This window comes from Carcharodon carcharias, chromosome 13 (genome assembly GCF_017639515.1).
Source record: "Carcharodon carcharias isolate sCarCar2 chromosome 13, sCarCar2.pri, whole genome shotgun sequence".
Taxonomy (NCBI): Eukaryota; Metazoa; Chordata; class Chondrichthyes; order Lamniformes; family Lamnidae; genus Carcharodon; species Carcharodon carcharias.
In genome coordinates, this window is record NC_054479.1 from 137,649,761 (window position 1) to 137,664,098 (window position 14,338).

Sequence of the window (14,338 nt, forward strand, 5' to 3'; positions counted from 1 at the left end):
TTTTTGGTTTTCAAGGTATGATTAACAAGGTATAGAAACTTAAGCCTAAGCATTGGTTTCAGATGTAGCATGCTGACAGCTTCACCTGTAGCTGTAGAATGGCTACAGGGCCCAACACAGCTGTAGCTATACTATAGTTGACACTTAAATTTAAGATCTGTAATAATACTCTACTGATGTATCTAATTTCTGTGGCAGTGTAGTGCACTGAATCAATGTCAAGAGTCACACTGTGACTCAATTTCATTGGAGTTGGTACCTGTTCACATTAAATGCCATCAAGCACTACAACTGCTCTCCTTTTTGGAAAATGTCACTAGTAAGTACAGTCAAGCCAAATGAGCTGGAAAACATGTTCAGTTTCCATCCATCTTTGTCAAAAGACGTTGCTGTGTTTGCCCTGTGATGTCCACCAGTCACAAAAAGCTGCGACTGAAATGGGCGCTTCAGTGTGGCACAATAAGCTAAGCAGAAGATGTACCATGACCAAGAGGGAAGAACATGCTTGACTTCATCCCCACCAGCCTGCCTGCCGCAGATGCATCTGTCCATGACAGTATCAGTAGGAGAGATCACCGCACAGTCCTTGTAGAGACAGAGTCCTGCTTTCACATTGAGGATACCCTCCATTGTCTTGGGTGGCACTACCACCGTGCTAAATGGGATAGATTTTAAACAGATCTAGCAACTCAAGATTGAACATCCATGAGGCACTGTGGGCCATCAGCAGCAGCAGAATTGTACTGGAACACAGTCTGTAACCTCATGGCCCTGCATATCCCCTATTCTAACATTACCATCAAGCCAGGGGATCAACCCTGGTTCAATGAAGAGCGTACAAGGGCATGCCAGGAGCAACACCAGGCATACCTAAAAATGAGGTGTCAACCTGGTGAAGGGATAACACAGGACTACTTGCGTGCCAAACAGCATAAACAGACAGAGCTAAACGATCCCACAATTAACGGATCAGATCTAAACTCTGCAGTCCTGCCACATCCAGTCGTGGATGGTGGCAGACAATTAAACAATTCACTTGGGGAGGAGGCTCCACAAATATCCCCATCCTCAATGATGTGGGAGTCCAGCACATCAGTACAAAAGATAAGGCTGAAACATTTGCAACAATCTTCTGCCAGAAGTGCCAAGTGGATGATCCATCTTGGCGTCCTCTGGAGGTCCCCAGCATCACAGATGCCAGTCTTCAGCCAATTCAATTCACTCCATGTGATACCAAGAAACAACTGAAAGCACTGGATAGTACAAAAGCTATGGGTCTTGACAATATTCCAACAATAGTACTGAAGACTTGTGCTCTGGAACTTGCCACATCCCTAGCCAAGCTGTTCCAGTACAGCTACAACACTGGCATCTACCCGGCTATGTGGAAAATTGCCCAGGTATGTCCTGTACACAAAAAGCAGGACAAATCCAACCCAGCCAATTACCGCCCTATCAGTCTACTCTGGATCATCAGTAAAGTAATGGAAGAGGCCATCAACAGTGCGATCAAGTGGCACCTTGCTTAGCAATAACCTTTTCACTGATACAAAAACAGAAATTGCTGGAAAAACTTAGCAGTTCTAATAGCATCTGTGGAGAGAAAAACAGAGTTAACGTTTTAAGTCCGTATGACTCGTCTTCCGAAGGGACTCGAAACTCCTAGAAGCATCTCAGAAGTCCCCAAACTGAGCAACACAACTGTTCACCAGTTCTGCTGAAGCCATCAGGCCACCACATTGCTGGAGTAGTGGAGTCAGTAAACCTTCTTTTGGGAAGAGAGCAAGGCGTTGATGGCTTGGATGACAAGGATTCACTATAATATTGTGCCAGGAATTAAAACCAATTCCTTTATTACATTTGGAGCTATAGCTTCTCGATCTGCACTGCTGGAATTTCATTGACATAGGTACTGGCTGAATGATTTCAATACACTTTAGCAATAAAGTGGTGAAGGGGTAGTCGGGACTATTAGTGCTAATGGGCTTTTTCTGACTTCTCAGGCCAGGGGAGTTGAGAAGTGAGTCAAAAGCACTGCTCCCTGGTCTGTTGTCATGGCCCCATGGTTTGAATTTATTAATCAGAGAACAAGCTATTTCTGGCAGATGGGTTTCTGACTGGTGTTATCTCTAGTTTGAGTTAAAATTGGGACTTTGATGTCAGACAAGCAGTGGGGGAGTAGGAATGGCTTTTGAAACAATGTAGCAGACTGCTGCTTCTAAAGTTTACAATTTTTGGAAATAATTTTGGTTTTAAATTTCCTTTAAAAGTACACTTCTATTAACCCACCAGCATATACGGCTTTAAAAGTGGGGTCATATTGAGCAGTCAAACTTAAATGTCAACAACCTAAAGAGTATTTACATGAGCCAATGCAGAAAAAAAAAATAAAGATCCAAAGTCCAACCATTTCACAGAATACATCATATCTTCTCAGTAAAATTGTCATTAGCAATAGGTTTTTTAAAAAAAAAGTCACTACTTAGCTAATTTTTATCTTAATCTTTGATATTTTACAACCGTGGTTTATGATTAAATTAATAACTAATTTTAGATACACTGGGGGTGAATTTGGTAATCACCAGTGAGAAATGGCCTCGGTGAACTCGCCACCTTGTTGGCATTACATTCATTTATCTTTTCCAAGTTTCTAAGAGTCTTTCCCACAGGTGGTGAGAGGCTTCGATTTCTGTGCAAGCCTCGAAATGGGTGTCTAGATCAGACCGGAGCCCTGCTTAAATATCTAGACTGGATTCTATGCTCATTGCGGGACCCTGACCCTGATTTTCGTGGGCCAATGGCTGGATGTGTGTAGCCCAAGCCTAGTGTGGAGCGCCCTAAGAGGTCTTTAACTGAGCCATTTTGGCAGATCTTTTCACAAACAGCCAAAATTTATTTTTCTTTCATTTTTGTTGGGGAAAGGAGGAGGCATAGTACTCCCACAAAAGCACCCAGCTACTGATGGTCACCGTGTGCACCCACACTTCCTCTCCATGTGGGATTGCTTCTCCCATCTCCCCAGTCCATACTGCCAGCTGGACTGTTTTCTGCCCTCCTAAACTGCCAAGCTGTCTTCTAACTCTTGCTTGACCTCATACCACCATGGCCTTTACCACTGGCTTCTGCTATTACTCTTTGGGTGACATCAACCTGCTGCCACTCACTTGATCACCACAGTAGACCAAAATTGGCCCCATGGATCTCATGGGTCAATCTATCAGCCTCCTCAATGGCTGCATCAGTACAGGCCCCACATATATCAGTGCTAATTCACATTAACTGTGGATCCCGCATTTGATTATCAGAGCTTGGGTTCCAACTGAGGTAGCAGTAAGAGTGATACATTTGGCCGCAGCACTACTTGGGTAGGGAGAGGAAAATCCTATACTCCTAAGCTCAATTTGTACTCAGTGACTCTCCTGGAAAATCTATATGTGTGGACTTTGGAAGCAAGCAGCATAAAGTTTGGTCAAAAGTCCTGTTAACACCCCATTGTTCAGGCTTGCAAATGAAGACAACTCATTTGAGGACTTGTTGAGCAAGCCTTTGCCAACTGATGCCCCAGTGAGAGTCAGTCAGGAAACATTGGGATAAGCCCCTCCTGAACTGTTGTGTAATTGTATCTCTAATCTGAAAGTTTACACATAGACACAAATGGTGATACACCCATCTTTCTGGTTACATGTTTGCTTCTGGTTCTGCAATTCTCATCCAAACCACTCCTATCTTTTCTCTATAGGTTGATGAAAAGATTAACATAAATGAAAAAGCTGACAATGATGCAAATCTGAAATAGAAACTGGTTGATCAGCATCTGAAAGAGAAAAAATAAAAAAATACCTGGAAAAACTCAGCAGGTCTGACAGCATCTGCGCCGATGCTGCCAGACCTGCTGAGTTTTTCCATGTATTTTTTATTTTTTGTTTTGGATTTCCAGCATCCGCAGTTTTTTGTTTTTAGCATCTGAAAGAGAAAAGCTGAGTGCTGGTGAAGGGTCCTACGGTGAGATTCTGTGCATCTTGTGCACTGGACCTGTGTATGAAAGTAACCACCAGGAGCTGTTAAAATGAACAGTTTTTCTCACTTTGAATACTCACATTGTGAAATTTGAGATGTAGGCTCCCTGTGGGATCTGTACATTGAACGCCACATTCTGTGCACTCGATTCCTTGTTCACTACCTTAGTGCTGAAGACTGTTTCAGCCAAGCGTGAGGTGATAATGGATTTAACTTTATAGCTGTGTATGGTGAGCTGTTCATCCATGTGATCCTATTTGACAAAATAAGGGGTTTTAACAAACATGTTTGTCTGTAACTGAGGGCATTAATTTGTAAATTAAGATAAAGGCTTGCTCTCTAGAGACTTCTTGCCCAGGGTCAGGAACAGCGCAGAGAAGATTAAGTGTAAAGCTTTTACATTTCTGGCCAGTTCTGACCATTTTGTCCTCAGAAGAGTGCTCTTGAGAGGTTTTATCTCTTCCCAGACCAGCTATCCGTGCGTATGTTCTGAATGAGATTAACAACATGCCAAAACGTGGGTGTTTAGTATCGCAGACCTGTACCTGGTGGACTAAAGTTGTCCAAGCTCATTTGGCCTAGGCTTGTTGCTGATGGCAAAAGCAAGAAATTTTCAACTGAACAGTTTGGCCTAGACTTGGACTTTGGTCCCAGAGGTCAAATAATAACCTGCTTTTTAAATGCCAAATGGATTTCTGGCTGGCAATGTGCACTAGTGAGTTAATTTCCTGCCAGTGACAGAATGAGACTGTGCCTAAATTTACAGCACCACATCACTTAAATTCCATACCCAGCTTCCCAATGTTCCAGGTGGAAAGTCGGCAGGGAGCAATGGAAAATTGCATGAGCTAGATGTTGTGGTCGATGTGTAAGCTGGAGAAATCCGCTGCAGAGCACTACAATGAGATCCTGTGATTGAGGGTGTGGGGATAAGATCACAGAAGGCAAGGTCTCAGCTTTCCCAGAGGCTCCTCCTAGACCCACAAGAAAAGTGAAACATTTTTAAAAAAAACCTTTTGGGGATCCTTCTGGCCCAAATGAACTTCACTGGGTTACCCTGGTGGGAAACCAATGTGTACCATCCACCAGATGCACTGCAGAAATTCACCAAGACTCCTTAGGCAGCACCTTCCAAACCCATGACCGCTACCATCTAGAAGGATGAGGGCAGCAGATACATGGGAACACCATCACCTGAATGTTCCTCTCCAAGCCACCCACCATCCTGACTTGTCACCATTTCTTCGCTGTCGCTAGGTCAAAATCCTGGAACTCCCTCCCTAATGGCACTGTGGGTGTACCTACACCACATGGACTCCAGCAGTTCAAGAAGGCATTTCACAATCACCTTCTCAAGGGCAATTAGGGATGGGCAATAAATGCTGGCCACATCCCATAAATGAATTTTTAAAAAGCCAATCAAGCCACCCAGCGAAAATTTGGGTCAGTTCCAGTGATGTGATTGAGACCAATTGGTTTTGGTTTGGCTCAGTTGAGCAGGGTAGAATATGAACCTGTCAGTTCCTGACTGCTTTAGGGTGGGTAAATAAATTGGGTAACTCTAACTGCCCACATGCTGGGTTCCCACCGGATCTATTCAGCCATCACCAATTCATTTCTTCATCCATTCATTAAAACTATCTCCTGACCTCTGAAAGAGGCATATGGTATAAACAATGGAAATAATCAATTACACTTAGTTTTCAGGAGCTATTTCAACTCATTCAATGGTCTAATCAAGCTTTCAATAAAGGACCAGTGATAGATGAAACACAAGAAAATTCGTGAAATTGTGCATGTAAATTATTTACAAAAGTAATGTACCAGTAAAAGGAAAGATGTCAATAACCGAGTAGTCATGTAAACATCATGATCAGTAGATAGATAATGGTTAAACTGGTCAGCAATTTCAAACACTATAGAATAGCAAGAAAGAGCAATCCCACCTCCACCTCTTCCTCGATGTTGTCATCGTTTCTCTGTAAAATACAAAAATAAAATGGTAAATCAACATTTTCTTCATGTTTAGAAAATGTAACTCATTCAGGCCATTATAAAATGTTATTTCAATTGAGACAAGTAATAATTAATCAAAAGTTACTTTATTAATTTGTTAACTTAATTTGTTCTTCATCAATTAAGTCTCAAAGTCAGGGAGATTTTACAATGTTTCAGTAATATTGCTGATTCAATTCCATGGATTAAAATGTGACGATGCTAGAACTTTGGGTTCTTGATTCAAAAACCAAAGTTGACATTTGCATTCAGGCTTAGCTAGAGGGTGGGCCTTATGGGTATTTGCTAAGCTGCATTGACAGAGGGCTCCTTTGCTGAAGCGTTCAATCACACCTCTCAGTTCATTTACCAGGGCGTGGCTATAGCAATATATAGACATGTAATTGCTGGCTTGGTATGCATTCACTTCTCAACCAGTCTATCATGTAGAAAAAATTACAATCTCTGGTTCTGCAATAGTGTTGGACCAAATATTTCCGGAAAAATGCCAGTGAGTCCACAATGCGTGACATTAATAATGAGCAAATCAACCATCATGTTCAGGGGAAAAAGCGATACATTGTGAACTGGTGAATCATCAGAACCTGTTGGCACTTCCACCATTTGCTATGCGCACATGGCATCTCATTTTTTGCCTCCATGTTATATTTAAAAAGTTACTAGATTTGCATATTATTTGCTGATTAAACTCACTGTAGGAGGGTAAGGCTGATGATTAACAGTGTAAATACCTGTTAACAATATAATGTCAATCAATCTGTCACAGAAAGAATTAATGTGTTTTCTTACTGCCTGTGATCAGTGTGTTTTCTTACCCTCAGAGTGATTGTCCCATTTAAATATTTCCATCAGTGAGCTTACTTGAGGGTTTTGTTTTAAATAAAGAAGGTTTGTATTTTCGCACACTTTCCCCAGAGGATTATAACGTGACTACCCATTCATTCAACACACACACACTTTCACAAATACAAAAATTAGATACAGGTGAGGATAAAGTAATACAATTACAATTAATGGTTGTCTCAGTCTCTTTTGTGGCATGCCTGTAGTTTCTTAGATGAATTAATGCTTTAGTCGAAGTAAAGGTCTTCTAAAGCAGGGAGTTCACAGTAAGCAGCAAGACTTCTTGTAGTTGAACTTACAGAGGGTTGATGGGAATCCATACACATTCATCTAAAACACATTGAGTTTTGATGTTTCTTCTGTCCATGGTGAAACAAAAAGATGAGCCCACTGGAATGCCTGAGTTCTTTTAGTTGACGGTCCATCCTTAAACAAAGGGATATGTGAATTGTCCAAATAGCTGTGAAAGTCCACGTGTATTTGCTTGAGGCTCAAGACTGCCTGGAGTTCCGAAGGCAAAAGGTCACATGATTTGCAGTGGCCATTTTAATAGACTGTGTTCAAAATTTTTAAGGTGTTGACTGAAAGTTCATAATATACTGGAACATGACAAATCTCTCTAGGCCCAGGAAGGAAACAATTTAAGCTGTTGAGTCTCATTCCTGTGAATGTTAAGTTCTTAGAGATTCAAAAAGTTTTGAATTTTAAACGTCACATTTTTTTCTTGCTTGTCCTTTCTGCCTCTTTTAATCCAAATTTTCTTGTCCTCTCTTTATTTCTCTTCCTGTGCCTAATTTGACTCTCGTCCACCCGCCTTCTGCAGCGTTCCACTGCTTTGCTTCTCTATCCTTAAATTTCATTGGTTAAGGAGATTGACTGTTGATCTGGTCATTCACTGAAGTCCCAGATGCCCGTTTGCCTACGCCATTACCAGCTCGCACTTCCAGCAAGTCACATCACAAATTATACTCAAGCTGAAGGGTGCAGGAAGAAGCTTAACATGGTGCACAACATGTGATGCCCCGCTACAGCATGATTCGGCTCATTTCTTTTGTGATGATAAGTGATTTAAGACCAGATCATCTAACAAAAATTGTTCAAACTTAATTCACTCAGACCCTTTAACAGGAAAGAGAGGAGGCTTTTATTTGATCTCTTTCAATTCTGATTCAATTCCTTATCTCTGAGATACACAGTGTTCTAGCTTACCGTTGTTAAAAGCAACATTTTCTGTTTGCATTTGACTTATTTTGCCCTGACTGTATCTCTCCATCTGCAGGCCTATAAACCCTCTCGTATGTTTGATAAGTCACATCAGTCAACCAACAGTTAGACACTTCACAAAGTCCGAAAGCCAAAAGTATTTGGTATGTGCATAAAAGAGAAAAAGTAAAGTTACATGTCACTGAAATCACTAAATGTTGTCTTTCCTTTTTTATGAATGCAACAAAAATCAGCATTCCCTCACTGACCCACATCAGACAGAAGTAAACATTGACAATTTGTGTATTATCTGCAAACCAAAACTGACATTTTCTCTGCAACGAGGAATAAACTTTCTTAACACTGTTCCTATCCATCAAAACAAAACGAATTGTGGAGATTTTCAGATTTTAAGACACTGTTTCTCCTTAATATTAGTTAATTCATATTCATTTTACTCACTTTGGCCTCACTTTAGGCAAGTTAACGAAATAAAGATATGATTATTTTCTTTGTTCACAAAGTTAAAGACACACTGTTGGTGTTGGATGATGGAGCACTTTTTTTCTCATTTAGTACCTGTTTCCCTTGTCAAACACCCCTCAACACACACCCCCACCCGTCCCCCACCACCATGCCCCCCACCACCACCACCACCCCACCCCCCCCCCACCACCCCCCCCCACCCCCCCCACCCTTCCAGGTTAGACACTGAAAAGTACAGAGTGCAACACTTTTAATCTACCCTCACACTGTGCCTAATCACATAACTTCATTTTGTGCCCATGCCACATTTATGAGAACTTTGGTTCATTTCCACTGTCACCCATTATTTTGCCTTCCCATAATTTTATACTAAATTATGGTTATATTAATGTCTGCACGTAAACCCAGACTACACACACAGCCCTTACACCACATCACTCACATACTAGGATCCCAACAGCAGATAAAAAGCCCTGGAGGTAAAAGAATATCTTAAAATTCACAGCTCCTCCCTTTCCCTGAATAAGCAGTTTGTCAAATTGAGTTCTAATGGGAAGACTTCCACTTATTATGTGTCAAGGGTACTGTAGCATAGAGGTTATGTTACTGGATCAGTAATTCAGAGGTCAGGACAAATAATTGTGAAGAATGAGTTCAAGACCCATCATGATAGCTGCAGAATTTAAATTCATTTAATTAACTAAATCTGGAATTAAAATGCTAGTGTCAGTAATGGTGCCGAGGAAACCACCCAACCAGCCTTGGCTCAGCAGTGGCACTCCCATTACAAATCAAAGAAGAACAGGGGAATTCAGCCTGGTGTATTGGCCAATACTTATCCCTTAACCAACATCACTAAAAAAAATGATCTAGTCATTAACACATTACTGTTTGTGGGAGCTGGCTGTGTGCCATTGGCTGCTGTATTTCACTACATCACAACAGGGACAACACTTTGGTAGTACTTCAATGGATATAAAGTGCTTTGGGATGTCCTGAGGTTGTGAATTGTGCGATATCAATGCAAGTCCTTTCTTTCTTAAGAGTCAGCACCTTGAATAGAGCGGGAGAAGAAGGGCAAGAACATTGATAAAAAACATAAATGCTCACTACGCACAAACTAATAATCTGTCCTGGAAAAGAATGTAATTTTACTTTTTATTTGCTTAGTGGACACCAGAGTGGAATGATTTCCCAGATTCCTGTGTATAGAACGTCATAATTATATTCCTTCTGAAAGCTTTTACAAAGTTTCTGATGCTACTGCAGACCATCACAAGAACCATTCTTCTACCCAGAGAGTCAATGAAGATCTTTGAGTTGCGTCAAACTTTTTCCAGCACCCTCAGTGATTAGTACACTCAATGTCAGCAGCTATTGATTCATCCAGACAACTTTCATGCGATATACTACTGAAGTACATTGCTGTCAGAGGCAATGGATTTAACCATACCTTCTGGCGTCTTTCATATCTGTTTATGTTTGCAGGAGGACCATCTGTATTTTCATCAGATCCAGGAATTCCAATGTGCTGATACGGAAAGAAGTAAGTTTGTTACTGAGGCCAAACAACAACATAGATCTTTTATTAGTGAAAGCCAGTTATTAATTAACACAAAAACAAATTACCTGGAAAAACTCAGCAGGTCTGGCAGCATCGGCGGAGAAGAAAAGAGTTGACGTTTCGAGTCCTCATGACCCTTCGACAGAATTGTTGAAGGGTCATGAGGACTCGAAACGTCAACTCTTTTCTTCTCCGCCGATGCTGCCAGAACCTACTGGGGTCATGAGGACTCGAAATGTCAACTCTTTTCTTCTCCGCCGATGCTGCCAGACCTGCTGAGTTTTTCCAGGTAATTCTGTTTTTGTTTTGGATTTCCAGCATCCGCAGTTTTTTGTTTTTATCTATTAATTAACACATGTCCCTTTTAATAGCTTTCCCCAACACTGAGAGAGTTTTGCACCAGTCAGGTTTGAAAATAATTGAAAACAAAAACAGAATTACCTGGAAAAACTCAGCAGGTCTGGCAGCATCGGCGGAGAAGAAAAGAGTTGATGTTTCGAGTCCTCATGACCCTTCGACAGAACTTGAAATAATTGAGAAAATGCAAAATACTACTGGATCCAATGTTAAATCCTAGACTCCTAAGTAATGGAAAATGACAGGAACAAATAACATATCTTTTTTTAATAATTTTTGTATTTTGTTCCTGTCATACAAAATACAGGGAATGGTAACATAGCGATTATATTAGTTCTGTCGAAGGGTCATGAGGACTCGAAACGTCAACTCTTTTCTTCTCCGCCGATGCTGCCAGACCCGCTGAGTTTTTCCAGGTAATTCTGTTTTTGTTAGCGATTATATTACTGGACTAGTAATCCAGAAAGCAGAATAAGTATCGATTGACATGTGTTCAAATGACAGCTGAGGAATATAAATTAAATGAATTAAATAACCTCTGGAATGAAAAACTAGTCTCTGTAATGGTGACCATGAAACTACTGAATTGTCACAAAATTCCAACTAGTTCACTAGTGCCTTTTAAGGAAGGAAATCTGCTCTTCTTGCCAGGCCTGGCCTATATGTGACTCCACAGCAATGTGGTTGACTTTGAAATGGTCTAGCAAGCCTCTCAGTTGTGTTCAAGAAGGTGGTTCACCATCACCTTGTCAAGGCCATTAAAGTCTTGCCAGCTACACCTACATCTCATGAATGAATAAAAAAGAACTACTTATTGATAAACAGCCCTAATCAAAGTAATAAAGGATATGCATACAAAGTACGTATAAACACTGAAGTCTCACTTAAAGCAAAATATGGTTAGAAACAGAAGGCTTGATTTAATATGTGTATCTTTGTTTCATAAAATTAATCCAGTTTCTCAGATCACAGCAACACCACGGACCCTTTAAGTCACATGCTTACCTTGCACAATTTAATGAACAATGCTAATTATCAAATTCAAACTTTTAAAAATATAAAACAAAGGCCAAACAATGCACAAGCGCTGCAATAGGCACTTACACTCACATCAGAAAAGTCGCCTGCAATTATTTCAAGACTTTGTATTTCAGACATAAGCAAAAGCCAGATGAAGAAGATGAGATGTTTCATGCTGCCTGATGTTCCCACACTGATGATAGCGACACCAGATACAGAGCTGGCAGCTCACTTATAAATTCAGGCAAAACAACTGGAAAAGTTACATTTGAAGTTCTTTTCTTGAGTCCAGTGAACACTTTGACCTGAGCTATGGTCAATATTTGTACTGGGTATGTTACCAAACCTGCAAATAAGTTATAGAGGTTGTGTCAACAAGATGACATTCTCTGTAACGTTGAATTATAACCATTTGAAACCTGATTGATTTTTTTTCTCTTTTGCTTTGTCGGCTCTTTGTTATCTCACTTGATTAAAAAACTGGGAGATTCAAAAAAAAAATTAAAATTACATCTGTAAGTGAGGAAATCCTACTATACAAATGTTAAAAATAATGATGCATGTCAAGTAATTAATAAAGAATGCAGCCAGATAGAGCAAAAATAAGTTGCTTGTGGTCATAAGATGTTCTACTGGTTTGAGGGTCAATTGGATTCTAGTTTAACTCCAATTAAACATGCTCTCAATGACACTTTAATTTATATCTATGAATTTATGTTTCTATAACCTGGAAAATTACCTTTCCAGTGTAAATGCGGACTCCCTCATGCACAGATATGGAAGAAAAGTGTCACATAATAACTGTTTATTCATTTTCTCTACATTTCACTTAAAAAAAGGTGCCATAATTTCCAGTCATTCCATTGGTGGCTTACCAGTGCCTCCATGTGGGATACTTGGATTGATGGCAGGTCCTCTTACAGATAAACTTTTGCACTTAGTCATGTCTATTAGCAATTTCTTTCTAGAGTTGAATCAATACTAAATTTATTTGGGGAGTTACTTCTCCTGAACCTGGATTATAGCCAGTTTCCAGTTATCAACAGGCACTGGCAGCAGCTCAAAGCAGGTTTTGGCCAAATTTCCCCGATTTCCAATGCATACTAAAAGTTTACTTTGACAGTGCCTCCAAGCACTGCCAATGCTATCACTGAGAAGATCAAGAGCTGCAATATGGTGGGATCACCATTACCTCCAAGTCACACGCAAATACCTGATTTTGTAATTTTTCACCATTCCTTCACTGACTCTGGGTCAGAAGCTTGCACCTAATACCATCAGGGGAGCACCCATCACCACGAGGAGTGTAGTGATTCAAGAAGAACATCATCGTCTTTTCAAGGTAATTGTGAATACAACCTTGGCAGCATCACCTACATCCCATGAAAAACTAAGAAAAAAATTGCATCATAAGGACTGGTGTGAGCAGGAAAATTTGCCGATTGTTATGATTGCATTGCTGATTTTTTTAGAATTTATTCTTTCATGCGGCATAGGCATCACTGGCTGGGCCAGAATTTATTGCCCATCCTTGATTGCCCTTGAGAAGATGGTGGTGAACTGCCTTCTTGAACCACTGCAGCCCGTGTGGTGTAGCTACACCCACAGTGCTGTTAGGAGGGGAGTTCCAAGGATTTTGACCCTGTGACAGTGGATGAACGGCGATATATTTCCAAGTCAGGATGTTGAGTGACTTGGAGGGGAACTTCCAGGTGGTGGTGTTCCCATCTATCTGCTGTCCTTGTCCTTTGTGGGTTTGGAAGGTGCTGTCTAAGGAACCTTGGTGAATTCCTGCAGTGCATCTTATAGATGGTCCACACTGCTGCTACTGTGCCTCGGTGGTGGAGGGAGTGAATGTTTATGGATGTGCTGCCAATCAAGCCAACTGCTTTGTCCTGGATGGTGTCCAGCTTCTTCAGTCTTGTAGGAGCTGCACTCATCCAGGCAAGTGGGGAGTATTCCATCACATTTCTGACTTGTGCCTTGTAGATGGTGGTCAGGTTTTGAGGAGTCAGGAGGTGAGTTACTTGTTTCTGGTTCAATGGTAACTCCCAGGATATTGATTGAGGGTGATTTACCAATTGTAACGTTAATGAATGTCAAGGGGAGGTTGGTAGATTCTCAGATATAAGCAAAATACTGTGGATGCTGGAAATCTGAAATAAAAACAGTAAGTGCTGGAAAAACTCAGCAGGTCTGGCAGCATCTGTGGAGAGAGAAACAGAGTTAACATTTGGGCAAACGGACTGGAAATGTGAACTCTGTTTCTCTCTCCATAGATGTTGGCAGACCTGCTGACTTTTTCCAGCATTTTCTGTTTATTTATGGTTAGATTCTCTCTTGTTGGAGATGGTCATTGTCTTGCACTAGCCTGAAATGTTGTCCAGGTCTTACTGCAATTGGACACGGACTGCTTCAGTATCTGAGGAGTAGCTGATGGTGCTGAACATTGTGCAATCATCAGCAAACATCCCAACTTCTAACCTTATGATGGAGGGAAGATCATTGATGAAGTAGCTGAAGGTGGTTTGGCCAAGGACACTACCCTGAGGAACTCCCACAGCGATGTATTGGAACTGAAATGATTGACCTCCAACAACCACAACCAACTACCTTTGTGCTGAGTATGACTCCAACCAGTGGAGAGCATTCCCCCAAAACCCATTGACTCCAGTTTTGCGAGGGCTCCTTGATGCCACACTCGGTCCAAGGCTGCCTTGATGTCTAAGCCAATCGCTCTCACCTCATCTCATGGGTTCAACTCATTTGTCCATACTTGGACCCAAGGCTGTAATGAGGCCAGGGGCATCGGGTGGGTGCAGCGGGCTGGCC

At 41.1% G+C, this 14,338-nt stretch overlaps 1 protein-coding gene across 1 annotated transcript in view; it reads right to left on the reverse strand.

Annotated features, from left to right (window-relative positions):
* itih2 (inter-alpha-trypsin inhibitor heavy chain 2) overlaps window positions 1-11,680 on the reverse strand; it is a 65,345-nt gene extending 53,665 nt beyond the window's left edge. The window contains exons 1-4 of the mRNA XM_041203140.1: window positions 11,591-11,680; window positions 10,019-10,096; window positions 5,964-5,996; window positions 4,098-4,270 (exon numbers count right to left, since the gene is read on the reverse strand). Of these exons, the coding sequence (XP_041059074.1) occupies window positions 4,098-4,270; window positions 5,964-5,996; window positions 10,019-10,096; window positions 11,591-11,680 (374 nt within the window). The remainder of the gene's footprint in view (window positions 1-4,097; window positions 4,271-5,963; window positions 5,997-10,018; window positions 10,097-11,590) is intronic.
* Window positions 11,681-14,338: the final 2,658 nt, after the last annotated feature.